Here is a 14671-nt window from a genome sequence, read left to right on the forward strand (position 1 = left end):
TACCTAAAGCTGAAAGAAGTGCAATGTTTAAAAAAGTGATTTCAACCTTCTTTTTGATCTGAATAGTATCCAGAAAACACTTCTGCAGTTTTGCTACAGACTTTTCCCAGTGTCTAGAACGCAACTGATGCTTTTTTCAACTACTTTTAAACTGGAAGTGACAGAATACTTATGTTGACAGCTGGTCTATTCGAATGGGATTAGTATTACCTGAAGTAATTTTTCAGGACCTTTTTACAGAGGGTGAAAGTCGCTGTAATCTTTTATTGATATTGTCCGTAATGATTACTGAGATGACAGATTTGGACGGGACTAAAATCACTGAGAAGCTCTGGTAATAATTAGTTTACCCCACCTCTCCATGTTAAACGAGTCCCATCCAGTGTTTCATTCATGTTTGTGCATGTTCGTTGACTCACCAAACTCTTGCTTAAACAGAAAGACTTCATTGGAACCAGAGCCTTTTCCGAGAATACATACAGTACTTCCTCATTTCAGTACATATAAATAGAAGTGCAGTCCTCAGTTTGTCACCAGAACGCAGTGAAAGAGCAGACTTTTTTTTTTACCTTATTCCACTGCATTAAATCTGCCTGAACCATGTCTACATTGGACAGAGATCTTGTTCTGGAGGGACTTTCGGTTCTCACAGGTGTTACTGTGAAGCCGTATACAGCAAATTCATCAACACGGTCACTGAAATCAGGGAATTCAGATTCTCAACTTGATATTTACAATTTGATCACAACTACCTTGTTAAAACCAAAGGTCCTTCAAACAAAACTTGCTCAAAGCACTTCTCAGTATACGGATGTGGACAAGGAGGTATTTGTAAACATGGATGAATTCTTTGATCCACCCTTTGATTATGATTTCACACATTTAACAGACAAATCGATATGCATGCGGGGTGGTGAGCCTTACAAACGCCCATGTGGATGGTATCGTTTTGCTCTCAAAGTCCTGAACAAGTACACTGATGGAAACATCTGGCTGGGCACGAATGGATGGAGACCAGACTCAGTGGCTGGTGAGTGGCCTGTGTCCTATCATGGAACCAGCATTGAGGGTGCTAAAGGTATCTCTAGTTCCACGTACGTGCCAGGTCCTGGACAAGTGTATGGCAGAGGAATCTACTCAACATATGACATAGATCAGGCTTCTGATTACAGCAAGGAATTCACATCCAAAAAGACTGGGAAGAAATACAAAGTCATGCTGCAAAACAGGATCAATCCAAAAATGAGGAAAGTGTGTGGCAGAAAGGACTACTGGCTGATTGAGATTCCTGAAGGCACCCCTGCTTGCAAAGAGAAGGAAATCGTGGAGAAGTCCATTCGTCCTTATGGGATTCTGCTGAAACAGGTGTAAAAGATGAATTCATAAAACATCAGAGTTTCTTGATTTTCGGGGTGATGGTTAGTATTGCTGTAATTTTTCTGTTCAACAGAGTTGCTTGGAAAAATTTGTCAGTGGATGTGATCAAAATTAACTTGATGTGGATTTTTTATTTTATTCATGGCTACAAGCTTACAACGTTGTCATTTTATCTTAGACTTTAGTTCACATGTACGCCACAATTCTAAAGGTGTTTTCTCAAGCTTTTTAAGTTTGTGCTAATAATGAAAGTTTGCTTGCTTGTTAATCAATTCAATTATTGTCCAAATTTTATTCAAGGTGTTTAATGAAATGTTCTCATATACGATTAAGATGTTTGAAATTAAGGCTCTAAGGATTCTTAATAACAACGTACATGTGTGTGTGTGTGTGTGTGTGTGTAGCTTCAAGAGCAAACATACTGTACATCTGTGTTGTGCTTCATATTACTTCTTTATCGCTGCCATAATACTTTATACATATTCATTTACTTACTATTTTTCATTTTATATTATTTTTCTTTAACAGTTTCATTTTAAGTTGTATGTCTTAAGTATTTTTAATGTCACAGGATTGTGTTGTGAAGCAGTAATTTCCATTGCATTTGTTTGGTATAAGAACACGTGTGCTTTCTGCTGGTCAAACAAAGTCTGGCTGAGCATCAAGAAAGACACAATTAATATTATTCAATAAACTCTTTTCATTTTTACCATTACTTTGTGTCAGATCAATGAACTACAATTCACAGCAGGCACCTCAGCATTCAAATATGGCCGCCTCAGACTCCTTATTCCCAAGGGGGTAATCCATCGACCGGAAGTTGAAGCCTCGCGGAAGCTGCCATCTTGTAGCAGAACTTCACTTGCGTTAGCATTCCCATTGACTCCCATTCATTTTGGCGTCACTTTGACAGCGAATAACTTTACATCTGAGGTGTTTGAAGACTCAATTTGTCCTTTATTTATTTCTAAAGAAACACGACAATGTATAAAATGCTCCATTACCTTGTAGCATATGTTATGGCCCCGTAGAAGCAGTTTTAGTGAAAGTAGGCTAACGATTGCCGTATGGACAGGAGGAGAAGCTCGCGCACAATCGGGGAACCGTGGAGGAAAAATGACAAAACAATTAACCAGAATACCAAGCAAAATCTTCTCCTTCTCCAAGCTCATGGACAGCTCCTACTCACACTCTCCGCCTCTGCAAATTTCGGAAGGGAATGATTCAGATTTCTCATGCCACAGCCACTAGAATACAGACAGGTTGCTCTCGTCACATCTACGTAGTCAAGCTCCGTTTTAGTCTGCGCGTCAGGGACGGAAGTGCTAAAAAATCGCCAAAAACAGGCTTTAATCGTCTCAATGGAGTTCCAATGAGATCGCTCTGTCCATTTCTTTTACTATCTATGCTTATTCCAGAATACAAATCACCAGACTTCTGATCACACACCTGTTGTAAATTCACACAATCACTATATGTCATCCTATAGGCTGTGTCCAAATTCAAAGGCTGCATCTAATACAGCTAAAAGTAGGCACTCATTCATTCATTCATTCATTCATTCAACTTTATTTGTCCCCAGGGGGAAATTTGAAGGCACATTACAGTAGCTTACATAAGCACATTGCACAACCAACACTACACAGCACACATCATTAAAAAACTAAAACCTGAAGAAATCATTAACTCCTATTAAAGTTCAAGTTCATAAGCTGGACGGCCCTCGGGATGAAGGTTTCTTTCCTCCTCTGTGTCCGACAAAGCGGACAACGGAGTCTGCTTCCCGAGGGTAGCCATTCAAACTCCGAAAACAGAATGTGAGAGGGGTCATTAATAATCCTACGTGCCACCTTTACAGTCTGTTGGTCGCATAAGGCAGTAAGAGTACGAACAGGCTGGTCAATGATCTTTGAACAGACCTTAACCACGCTCGACAGACGGTTCCTGTTTAGGAGAGTGATGGAATGAAACCAGCTAATAAATGAAAAAGTTATTACATTTTCAATGAAAGAATAATAAAATGTCTTAAGAATAACTTTGTTAACCCCGAATGACTTCAACTTCCTAAGTAGATATTGTCTCTGATGACACTTTTTAAGGATTTCCTCTGTATTGGTGGAAAACCTTAGCAGGTTATCGAAGGTCGATCCCAGGTATTTGTATGTCGCCACTATCTCCACTGGCTCCTTCTGAATAATAGTGGTGACAGCCTCTGCTAATTGTCCTTGTTTGGGTGAGAAGGTAACAATCATGTCTTTGGTTTTATCTATGTTCAGCTCAAGACAAGACTTTCCGCACCAAATTAAAAAGTCCTGCAGGGCTGGTCCGTGATGTTGTACATTACTGGAAAGCAGAGACAAGAGGACTGTATCATCAGCAAATTTCACACAATGGCAGTTTGGCTGGACGGATCTACAATCATCAGTGTAGAGGATGAAAAACAGTGGAGAGAGGACACAGCCTTGTGGAGAGCCTGTGGAGGTGAAGAGGTTGTCCGATAGGGTGTGGTGCACCAATACCCTCTGTGATCTTTTGGTGAGGAAATCTAGAATCCACAGGATGAGTTGGTGGTTGAGGTGGAAGCGTGTGATAAGCTTCTCTGCCAAAATATATGGCTGCATTGTATTAAATGCAGATGAAAAGTCTACGAAAAGAAGTCTGGCTGAGGTGTTAGGTATTTCCAAGTGCTTGTGGATGGTGTCTAGGATGAATATTTTTGCGTCATCAACACCCCTGCCAGCCTGATAAGAAAACTGCAAAGGATCTATCATCGAGCTACTTGCCTTGAATATGTATTCCTTGATGATCCTCTCCGTGGCCTTCATGACCAGGGAGGTAAGAGCGACTGGTCTAAAATCATTCAGGACCCTGGCGGTGCCCTTCTTAGGGATGGGGATCACTATTGAGTTTTTCCACATCGCAGGGACTGTGCCGCTGTTCAAAGAGCCCTGGAACAGATGCTGAAACACACCTCCCAGCTGCTCAGCACAGTACCAGAGGGTCCGCCCACTGATGCCATCTGGCCCTGGAGCTGAGTTCTTTTTAGTCCTTTTGAGGGCACTCACCACCTCTGACATATTAATACTAAGGCCATTATCATCCGATCTTAGAGTGGAGATGATTGACTCTAGCTGAGTACTGTTATCTTTTTCAAATCTAGTGAAGAAGGTGTTGAAGTCATTCGGGAGTGAAGTGGAACAACTTTCTGCTACTTCGATGGGTTTGCGGCTGGAAGAGACAGAGTTCACTTCTGCCATGTTCTTAATACCCTGCCAAGCCGCGCGGAGGTTCCCTTTTGCAAAGGTCTGCTCCACTTTGTTCTTAAATTTCAGCTTGGCAATTTTTATGGCTCGCTTGACCTCTCTATTAACCTCCTTCTTCTCGAATTCGGAACCAGTAAAAAATAATCTCTTTTTCTTATTCAGTATGTTTTTTAGATCTTTAGTCACCCAGGGTTTGTTATTAGGAAAAATGGTAACCTTCTTAGAGGGGATTATACTATCCACACAGAACGTGATGTATGCTGAAACTGTATCCACTTGCTCACTGATGTTAGCGGAACAGGATGTAAGAATATTCCAGTCCGTGGTTTCAAAGCACCCTTGAAGCCTGTCAATACCGTCCGGTGTCCACTGTTTAATATCCTTGGTGACTTTCTCTACTCTTTTAACCACAGTTGTGTAGGCGGGGGCAAGCAGTATACTGCTGTGGTCAGCAGAGCCCAAGGGGGGAAGAGGGACGGCTCTGTAGGCATCCGGAACTGACCCATAGCATTTGTCCAGTGTTCTCCCTGAATGGGTAGCGCAGTTGACATACTGAAAGAATCCTTTAATTGATTTATCTAAAAAACAGTTATTAAAATCACCCATGATAAACTTAGGGGCATCCGGAGATATCAGCTCTAGTCTGTCGAGCGTATTTTTGATGTAATCTATAGCAATGGATGCATTTGCCCTGGGGTGAATGTAGACCAGAATAAAAAACAGTTGTGGAAATTCCCTAGGAAGATAAAATGGACGTAGGGAGACAGCCAAGAGTTCAATGTCAGGATTACACAGTTCTTCTCTGACAACAACTGTTTTGCACCAACGTGGATTAATGTAAAGGCAAACGCCACCACCATGGTGCTTACCAGTCAGTTCATTATCACGGTCCAGCCTCACAGGCGACCCGAAGCCATCTATGTACATACTGTCACTGTTGTCACTTCCAGTTAGCCACGTTTCAGTGAAAGCAAGAATGGAGGCAGTCCGGTATTCATACATGTGATAAACGTTAGCTTGCAATTCATCAATCTTGTTACGCAACGAGCGCACATTAGCAAGAATCACTGAGGGAAGCGCACGGTACTTATTTCCTCCTCGCCTCAGTTTTGCTTTAATTCCACCCTTCTTCTTCCTCCCCCGTCTTGTTACCTTCCTTCTGTTGTTATGCAGAATGTCAGTCCCGTCGGTTTGGAGTTTACGTTGTAGTTCCTCAGGCAACTTGTCGATGCCTTGGTGGAAGTGAAGTTGCAACTGCAGTAAAAAATCCCTGGAATAAGTAATCCGTCGAGTGTCCGGAGGGGTATATCCATAAGATGCAGTAAGCAGATAATCCAAAACGAAAAATAAGAGCATAAAAGTCCATAGTGTCCATGTAGGATCCATGCTTAGCAGCAGTGAGCACAAACTGACTTAACTGATTTAATTAGCGTCGGCTTGTTGTTTCCAGTAAATGAGGGGGTGGCAACACCCTCACAAACACGCCACAAAAATACTAAGCTAGAACTATACTGAGTCGATCGATACCCAAAACAAAACACTCAAAAACACATGTTACGGGAGACAAACATTCAAGCTACTGTCAGCACCGACCGGTCGACCGCACGAGCAGTGACCCGGATGGAAGAAGAAGAGAAGGAAACAATTTAACCAGACTCAGAATAGGACATACAGGACTTAATGAACAATGCAATTAATGTCAAAGCATTAGTGATAGGAAACCGAGGCATTTTGAAGCATTTGAGGCTTTCAACAAATTCAGTGAAATTAACACACTGTGCATTAGTAACATCTGGTGGTCACACTTGTTTTCTCCACCATATCAAACAAATCACCGCAGAGCAGAAAAGCATGTGACCAATCAAAGCTTCGGACATCTGTGACATTAAGAGTGGGATCTCATCAAAATCAATTAATTAACATACTGATCTACACTGTAAAAAGATAACTGCAGGGATTACTGCATAATGTAGAGGGCACTTGGGGAAAAAGGAGAGCAAACACGTAAGTGGTCAAACCCAGAGGATGTGTTTTATTTGTTGTGCAATAGTGAGGATTGAAGGAGTATTGGTGCTCTTGTGCTCCTGTAGAGAGAGTGCTGAGAAAGTGGATTGAAGCCTGCAAACTTCAGCCAGACAGCAGAGAGTTAACTTGTATGGCAGAAAGTTATGTCGAGGCTTCCAGGTTCCTTCTCATTAGTTACTTTCTGTAAGAAGAAACACAGGACAAACAGACGTTAGTGAGTGTCTGGAAGATTACAAAAAGGCTGACTGATGTCGGAACGATAGTAGTCTGCCACAATACATTTTGTGTACTGTAAAATTAACACACTGTTTCACACTTTAAATTTTGAAATTCATAAAAATAGCATAGCATTTTTTTCTGTGAACATTTAATTTTGATTTGTATACAAGAACACTTTTCTCATGGTATATGATCACTATGATTACCGGTCCGCCACTACAGCCACGATGGAGGCAGCTAGCTCCTCATAGGACCCCGGGGACGTCACTCAAGTGGAGTCGTATCACACACAGAGAGTGAGAGAGAGTGTAAAACGTCGGTGGCATGATGGCATTGTGTGTTTATTGACAACAGAACAGCATGTAGTGAGAACATGGGTACAAAGTAATGGTGACTGGTGTAGATTATTATTGTGCATATCCCGGCCCGCCACTGCTTCAGAATCGGGTCGGGCACGCACAAAAATAACTTGGTTATTTTTATATATAAGTAGGTATAGCAAAAACACTGGTTATCCTCTGGTTTACCGATTTTTGTCGACTTTCGTATGGATAGTGAGGGATGGGGACGGATCGGGTCACTATGAATCTGGGGGGGTCATGTCCCCCCCGTCCCCAGTGCCATCTGCGCCCTTGCTTTTCTGAACATATAAATCCATCCTGTTCAAGTTTTATTAAAATGGTCGGTTAAAATTAGAAATCTGGGCTATAAAAGACAAATTAAATTATTTAAAAACACCAGGATTTCAGACTGTAGAATTTGTTTCCCTGAATGTGGTTTTCTCCCATGTAAGAAATTATAGTCTGCTCCGATCCAACTTCCACTCCAATATAGATTATATTGAAAGTTTCCTTCACTTAAAAGAGCTTATTTATCATAGAATCAATTCCTTACAATCTTAAAAGTATCACAGTCATGTTCATCACCTATAGCGTGGGAAGGACAGCAGGTTTTCAAGAACCATCTTGATTAGGGGGCTTCAAAGAGATGTTATCACCTTAAACATTTGGCCGTATTGCTTTAAACATTTGGCCGTTCTTATTTGAAAGAAGATCAAAGACAGAACACAGCTGTTACGACAAGAGCAACTTCATTTACATTAAGAGGACAGTAACAGGATAAAGGGTTGAAGATTTGAATGTTCGGGGTTCATTCTGAAGCCGATGAACCCAAGGTGCTTCGTGTGCCTTGCCACTGCTATGCTGCAATAAACTTCATTTTTGAGATCTTCGACGTCCACTTCATTTTTTCTTACACCCAGAATTGTGTTTTTCTTCCTGGACTGGAGTCTTCTACCCTGCAGGGGAAGAAATTATTAATGTAAATGTTTATAAGCAAGACAGATTGTCACAGTCCTCCGTCTACACCAGTCTGTCTTGTCTTCAGCACTACACTTCCCATGATCCTCTCGTCTGCACACCTGAACTCACTCCCTCATCAGCCTCCCGTTCAGCGTCCTGTTCATCTGTTTCACCTGTTTTCACCCCATTATGTTTGATTCTTCTGTGTATTTAGTTCGCTCAGTTTTACTCTGTCTTTGTCGGTCGATGTCAATGGATGTTTGTTGTAAGCCCGTGTGGCGCCCGTCTTCCTGTCTTCCTGTCTTCCTGTCTTCCTGCCTTCCTGCCTTCCTGCCTGTTTTTGTATATAATAAACCCTGTTCTCACCGATACTCCGGTCTCCTCGTCCTTCAGCCAGAGCCACACCGTGACAGATCGACCGACCTTCAAAAGGAAAAGATGGACCCTTTCGTAGGGGTCCAATTGCTCTGTTTAGAGCAGACGGACCGGTCTCTGGAGGATCATCTGGCAGAATTCCTCCACCTCGCTTCTGCCACAACCTTCCCGGACGACAGCCTCTGCAGCTTCCTGTATGCCGGCCTCAACACCGCCACCAGAGAGCAGTTGTCCGGGAGGGGTCCCCAGGGGAGCTTTGCCGCGTATGTTGATTGGGTGCTGGTGTCCTGTGGGTCACCTCTCACCATCGAGGACGGCACCAGCCCCATTCCAACGCCAGAGCCCTCCTCATCGCTGGTTCCGCCCAGCCCCGTCCAGCCAGAGACCGTCCAGCCTGAGCCCTCCTCTTCGCTGGTTCCGTCCAGCCCCGCCGAGCCTGAATCCTCCTCCCCGCTGGTTCCGTCCAGCCCCGCCGAGCCCGAGCTCTCCTCCCCGCTGGTTCCGTCCAGCCCAGCCGAGCCCGAGCTCTCCTCTTCGCTGGTTCCGTCCAGCCCCGCCGAACCCGTGCTCTCCTCTTCGCTGGTTCCGTCCAGCCCCGTCCAGCCAGCGCCAGAGACCGTCCAGCCAGCCCCAGAGACCGTCCAGCCAGCGCCAGAGACCGTCCAGCCTGCCCTAGAGACCGTCCAGCCAGCGCCAGAGATCGTCCAGCCTGCCCTAGAGACCGTCCAGCCAGCGCCAGAGATCGTCCAGCCTGCCCCAGAGACCAGGATCCCACCCAGCCTCCCTCTCCCACCTCCTCCCGTCATGCATCCGTCAGCCCCTCCGTCTGCCAGCTCCCCTGACCCAGCCTGGTCGTTGGATCCCGGCCTTCGCCTCACACCTCCATCTGGACACTTCCTCGGCCCCCTGTCCCATCTGCTCCCCTGTGGCTTTTACCTCCCTCAGCTCCTCCATGGCCCCTCAGTCCACCAGCTCGGCCAGGCTCCCTCGGTCCTCCGGATTCCCTTCACTCCCTCGTCATCCTCCCCTCACCTATGGACTTCCTTCCCCTGGCTCCGCCCCGTTATGTCACCCCTCCGGTTCAGTTGGACTCCTCACTCCCTCCAGTCATCCGTCAGCCCTCACTCCCTCTGCCCTCACCGTGTCCCTCTGTGCCCCTCCCATGGCCAGAACTGGTATTACAACACCTGCCGGGCCGGGGCTAGTAATTTAGCATGCTAATTTAGGTTTATATCTCGGCAGCACTATAACTTGTCAGTTTTCTTCTCAACATCATTGCACTTATTTCTTCTCATTCTTTTGATGCGTGTAGCTCATTTTTTAAAATATTTTTACCTTAATTATTCCATATGGCACCTTTAAATAATCCATAAACACAGTAGATTGCTGTTGAAAATGGGCTGTAAATTCAATTATTGCCCAAAATGCTTTGTTTTCTACAGTACGTTACTGTTTTAGTGGAGAATTTGGTCATTTTTCCAGCAATTGTTTCCAGTGTGCAGTGCTGGAGAAACCAATTAAAAGCTTCGGATGCTGGTCTGATGTGAACCTAAACATCATGCAAGTGAAACACATAAGGGGGATATCATCCCTGACCAGTGACCGCTCACACAGGAGGAACCAAAGTTTCATCTGCCCTGTCTTTCTGGCTAAAAATAAACATTTATATGCTTTTAACCACAAATGCTCAAAAATCTCATTTTCTCCTCTAACTTCAAAATCGTGACGTTGTTTTACCTTTTATTAGATTTTTTTGTAAATGGCGTTTGACTTAGTCTTTGCACGTTCGCTCTGTAAACACTCGGCCAGTACTTGCGCCTACGTCCCGCTTGACCTTTCAATGTGATTATGTAATGTGTGGCGCATCACAGCTAGTGTAAGACCAGCATTTGTGGTTACAAAGTATATAAATGTTTATTTCTTTATAAAATGACGATGAATAGTCTAAATAAGACTCTTATTCCTCGGCTGGATCATGTCGAGACTTTGAAGCTGCATTGAAACTCACATCTGGACCTTCGACCCGTTGGACCCCACTGAAGTCACTATATGGAGAAATATATAGAGGAGTGTTTTCATCAAAAACCTTCAATTCTTTTCAACTGAAGAAAGGAAGACATGAACATCTTGAGTAAATTATCAGGACGTTTTAACTTTGAAGTAAACTACTGTTTTAACTCGAACCGAACCTGATGATGACTCTCCTTCCAGTAGCTTTCTAATACTCCTGAAGCCCTCGATCAGGTGTGTGTGTGATCCTCCAGGACTGAAGCTGCTCACCCCTGGATCTGATCATCACAGCGAGGCACTTATCAGTTACTTATGTTCAAGTTTTTAAATCGTTAACGTTGAAGCCGTTTTGCAAAGTTCTCTCTTAACTGAAAATTGTAAAACTGCCAAAACTCATGTTTTTTTTTTCTTTCCGTTGTTACTGTTGAACTTCTGTCTTTCTGTTCTTTTCTTTGACCGAATGTAGTGTTGAAACTTCTAGGTATGCATATTGTTTGAAAAGTTTGACTTTTGAGGTACATTCTCACAGACTAAGATATACTAAGAAACTGAATATGTTACAAAGAAAGCGAGAAAAGCCGAGGTCAGCGAGCCTCTTCTTTGTATCACATATAATCCAGTTATTGTTCAGCTCATACTGCGTATATGCATTATTTCTTATAAATGTTTTTATTTATACACATATTAGAGAGATGCTAATAAATTTTATTTTTAAGATTGGTTGTTCTTTTTCAATGTGTGTAAATGATCTTTTACATAATATCAATTAGGGATTTATTTTGCTTATTTATTTCGAGATAGCGTTGTACCGTCTCAAGCTAAAGGTTACATTTTAATACATGTTGGCATATTTCTACAAAACTACTCCATTAGAAACAGTTGGTTTAATACAAGTCTAGTGGAGAGGTGCTGTTTATACAAACATTGATTATGCATGCACATACATAAAGCACATATAAACAGAAGATGAAACATGATGATCGTGAGCCATCACTCTTTATTAAGTCTAAATACGATATAATACACAGATGCAGGACATGACGTCACAGTCAGTGGAGGTGTGAACTGTTGTCTCACTGAAGACACACACACACAGCGAAAAAAAATATTGGATTAACTTTAAAAAATAAGTAACCTGGTTGCCTTAAAATTAAGTTGATAGAAATGGTAAAAGTGGGTTATTGCAATGGAGATATAACTCAAAATAATAAGTTATCTGAACTAAATAAATTAAGTTGACTTGACAAAAGAAAAAATGTGATAAATTTTGAAAATATTTTTTTAACAGTGCACTGATGACTGAACACACTTCAGAATAGAATTCATCTTCTTTGCAAGATATAAACTCGCAATTCTGACTTTATATATCATAAAAGTCAGAAGATATAAATATTTGTGAGAATAAAAATGACCTTTTATATTTTTTTATCTGTGGTTTCAATCCTCCACAGTGAACCTTGCTTTCTGGAAACCTTTACTGGTCAAGCATCATTCTACATACAGTACATGTGAATTAGTGGAAAGTGTTTTATGCTGATGCTCTCTGTTATTTATACCACCGTAAATCCTGATGCATAAAATAGTGGTGGAATAAGTGTTACGAGGCCTTTGCAACATGATGGCCATACAACGTAATCAAATTTGCTGAAATATGTACATAATAATTTATTATGATAAATAATTTAATCAGGAAAACAAACAGTAGCCCTTAAACCGTCTTCACTTTATAGCCCTTAATCCTGTAATTGTGGACAAGTGTGGGCTCACAGAGGACTCAAGTGTGATCCTAATTTTTATTTATTATAAGTGTTATATCACTGTCTGCGATAAAGATTTGTCTATCCATTTATGATGTTTTTATTTTATTTTGGGGGTATTTTTGAATTTATTTACTTTAAAAAGTACCATATTTTTGTATGTAAATTATGCTTATTTTTGTTTCATTATTTTAACTACATTAAAATATCATTCCAATAAGTTCTTAGAGCTAAAACCTAAAGATGAAGTGACTTTGCCGTCACCTGGTGTCTCATTTTGGCTTATTTTAGAATGCTCTAAATTACAGTTTTTCCCATTCATTTCTATGGGTGCCTATTTTTTCCACTTAATATTGTTTTTCTTTCATCCACTTAATATTGACAGAAGGGTACAAAAGGTAACATACAAGGTATAAAAAGCTTCCCATTTAAATGAGTGATACTAGAAAAGTATAAAAACTCGGAACACATTAAAAAAAAAGAAAAAAATAAACTCACAAGCCTGTGAGCATCATGGCCGATCCTCACGGCACTGAACCCGAGGACATCAGAGACACCTAATGGACACAATACAATACTAGACCCGTGATCAGCAACTCCAAGCAGACCAGCCCAAAGGATAGCAGCTAACTCCATCAGCGGCTTACAGCAGGGTCGTGATGACGGCACAGCAGTTGAGAGGTTTTTTATGGAGCGAGCGAATTATGTGCCGAAACCTCACACACACACACAAAACGTGTTTTACTCAGACCCAATGATTCACAAACAAACTCAGTGTGGTTTGTAAATACAAAACATCACTTCACAAACTAATGCATATTGTTCTGCAAATAAAAAACGTACCTATCAAACAATTACAGTATGTTTTACAAACGTATTTCTTCAATGACGAAAATATCCTGCAAGTACAAACTAAAATATTTAAAAGTACAAAGCAAAATTCTACAAGTACAAAACAAAATTATACAAGTACAAAACAAAATTCTACAAGTACAAACTACAATATTTAAAAGTACAAAGCAAAATTCTACAAGTACAAACTAAAATATTTAAAAGTACAAAGCAAAATTCTACAAGTACAAAACAGAAAGTACGAAAAACTGTCACGTGACTTTTGGCACTATTTTTCCGCGTCCAGGCAGAATCAGATTTTCTCACAAATTCAGTTGAGCAACTTCCTCTTCTAGAACAGTAGATGGCGCTAAGATAAGAGATCAATTTGCTCGTCTTTGCCCATGGGAAAATGAGCGGTGAACAGGTGTGTTTCTGTCTAACTTTATCTATAATTAACCTTATTGAGGTTTTGGTAAATGTTTATTATATAGACAGAAATCCACATTAGCACTTAGTAGTAATTAGTAGCACTCCACTCTAGGATAAGGGAATCTAAGCTGAAAGCTCTGCCATCATGTTGCTTTTTACATTTTTGTAAAAATGTTTCATTTACTGAATGAGTCCGTTCTCCATAAATTAAAGGACTTGCGTCCTCTCGTCCTCGGGACCCAGACAGCAAACTGACATTGAATCAACGTGGAAACGACGTCTCTCATGACATTGAAACAACGTTGATTTTGCTCATCGAATTAACGTTGAACCAATGTCGGACGCGGCATTCTTCAAAGCTAAATGAAAATCAAAAATTGGTTTGCTTTCATAACGTTGAAACAATGCGTTGATTTCGAGTTGATTTTCCGTTAGTTTTGAAAGAATGACGCATCTGACGTTGGTTCAACGTTAATTCGATGAGCAAAACAATGTCAGATCAACGCTGTTTCGATGTCATGTTTCTACGTTGATTCAATGTCAGCTTGCTATCTGGGGAGTTCGTTCTCCTGAGTCGAACTTGGCAAGTCTGAACTACCAAGGACGCAAGTCAGAAGTTTGCGTACTTGATATTGAAAAACGGCTGTTTAAATAACCAGAAGTGGATATTCGTTCGGGTCACATGACGTCACTGTAGCCAATTCCGCCGCCATCTTTACAACCGACGGTCTCATTTAATGCCTGCGATATGTTGAGCAGTTGGCTCCACAAAAAGCCGAAACAGGAACCCCGAACTGCTATTTTATTATATACCAAAATAAAAGGATAGAAGAAACAAGTTGTTAGCTGTCATTTAAAGCGGAGAGCTGCCTGTCTCATATTGTATGTCTCATCTTCCTGTGCGCAGCACACACCTGAGCCGAAGTGTGCACGCGCGAATAATATATTGAGCTCTGTTTCATGATTGAATGGATACAAACAACTTTGTTTAAATGTCCGTTTTGGAGAGTATTCACGTAAAATAAGTCGGTCATGTCTTTAACAGAGTTGTCATCCAGTCTCTTTGGTAGTGAGAGAGAGA

At 41.6% G+C, this 14671-nt stretch overlaps 1 protein-coding gene across 1 annotated transcript; it reads left to right on the forward strand.

Moving 5' to 3' along the window:
* Positions 1–509: 509 nt before the first annotated feature.
* On the forward strand, positions 510–2092 carry LOC148981354 (uncharacterized). Its single transcript, XM_089130906.1, has one exon. It carries the CDS (start codon positions 601–603, stop codon positions 1369–1371), a length of 771 nt encoding a protein of 256 aa, XP_088987032.1. The 5' UTR covers positions 510–600; the 3' UTR covers positions 1372–2092.
* Positions 2093–14671: the final 12579 nt, after the last annotated feature.

This window comes from Pimephales promelas, chromosome 5 (genome assembly GCF_988280905.1).
Source record: "Pimephales promelas chromosome 5, fPimPro1.hap1.1, whole genome shotgun sequence".
Lineage (NCBI taxonomy): Eukaryota > Metazoa > Chordata > Actinopteri > Cypriniformes > Leuciscidae > Pimephales > Pimephales promelas.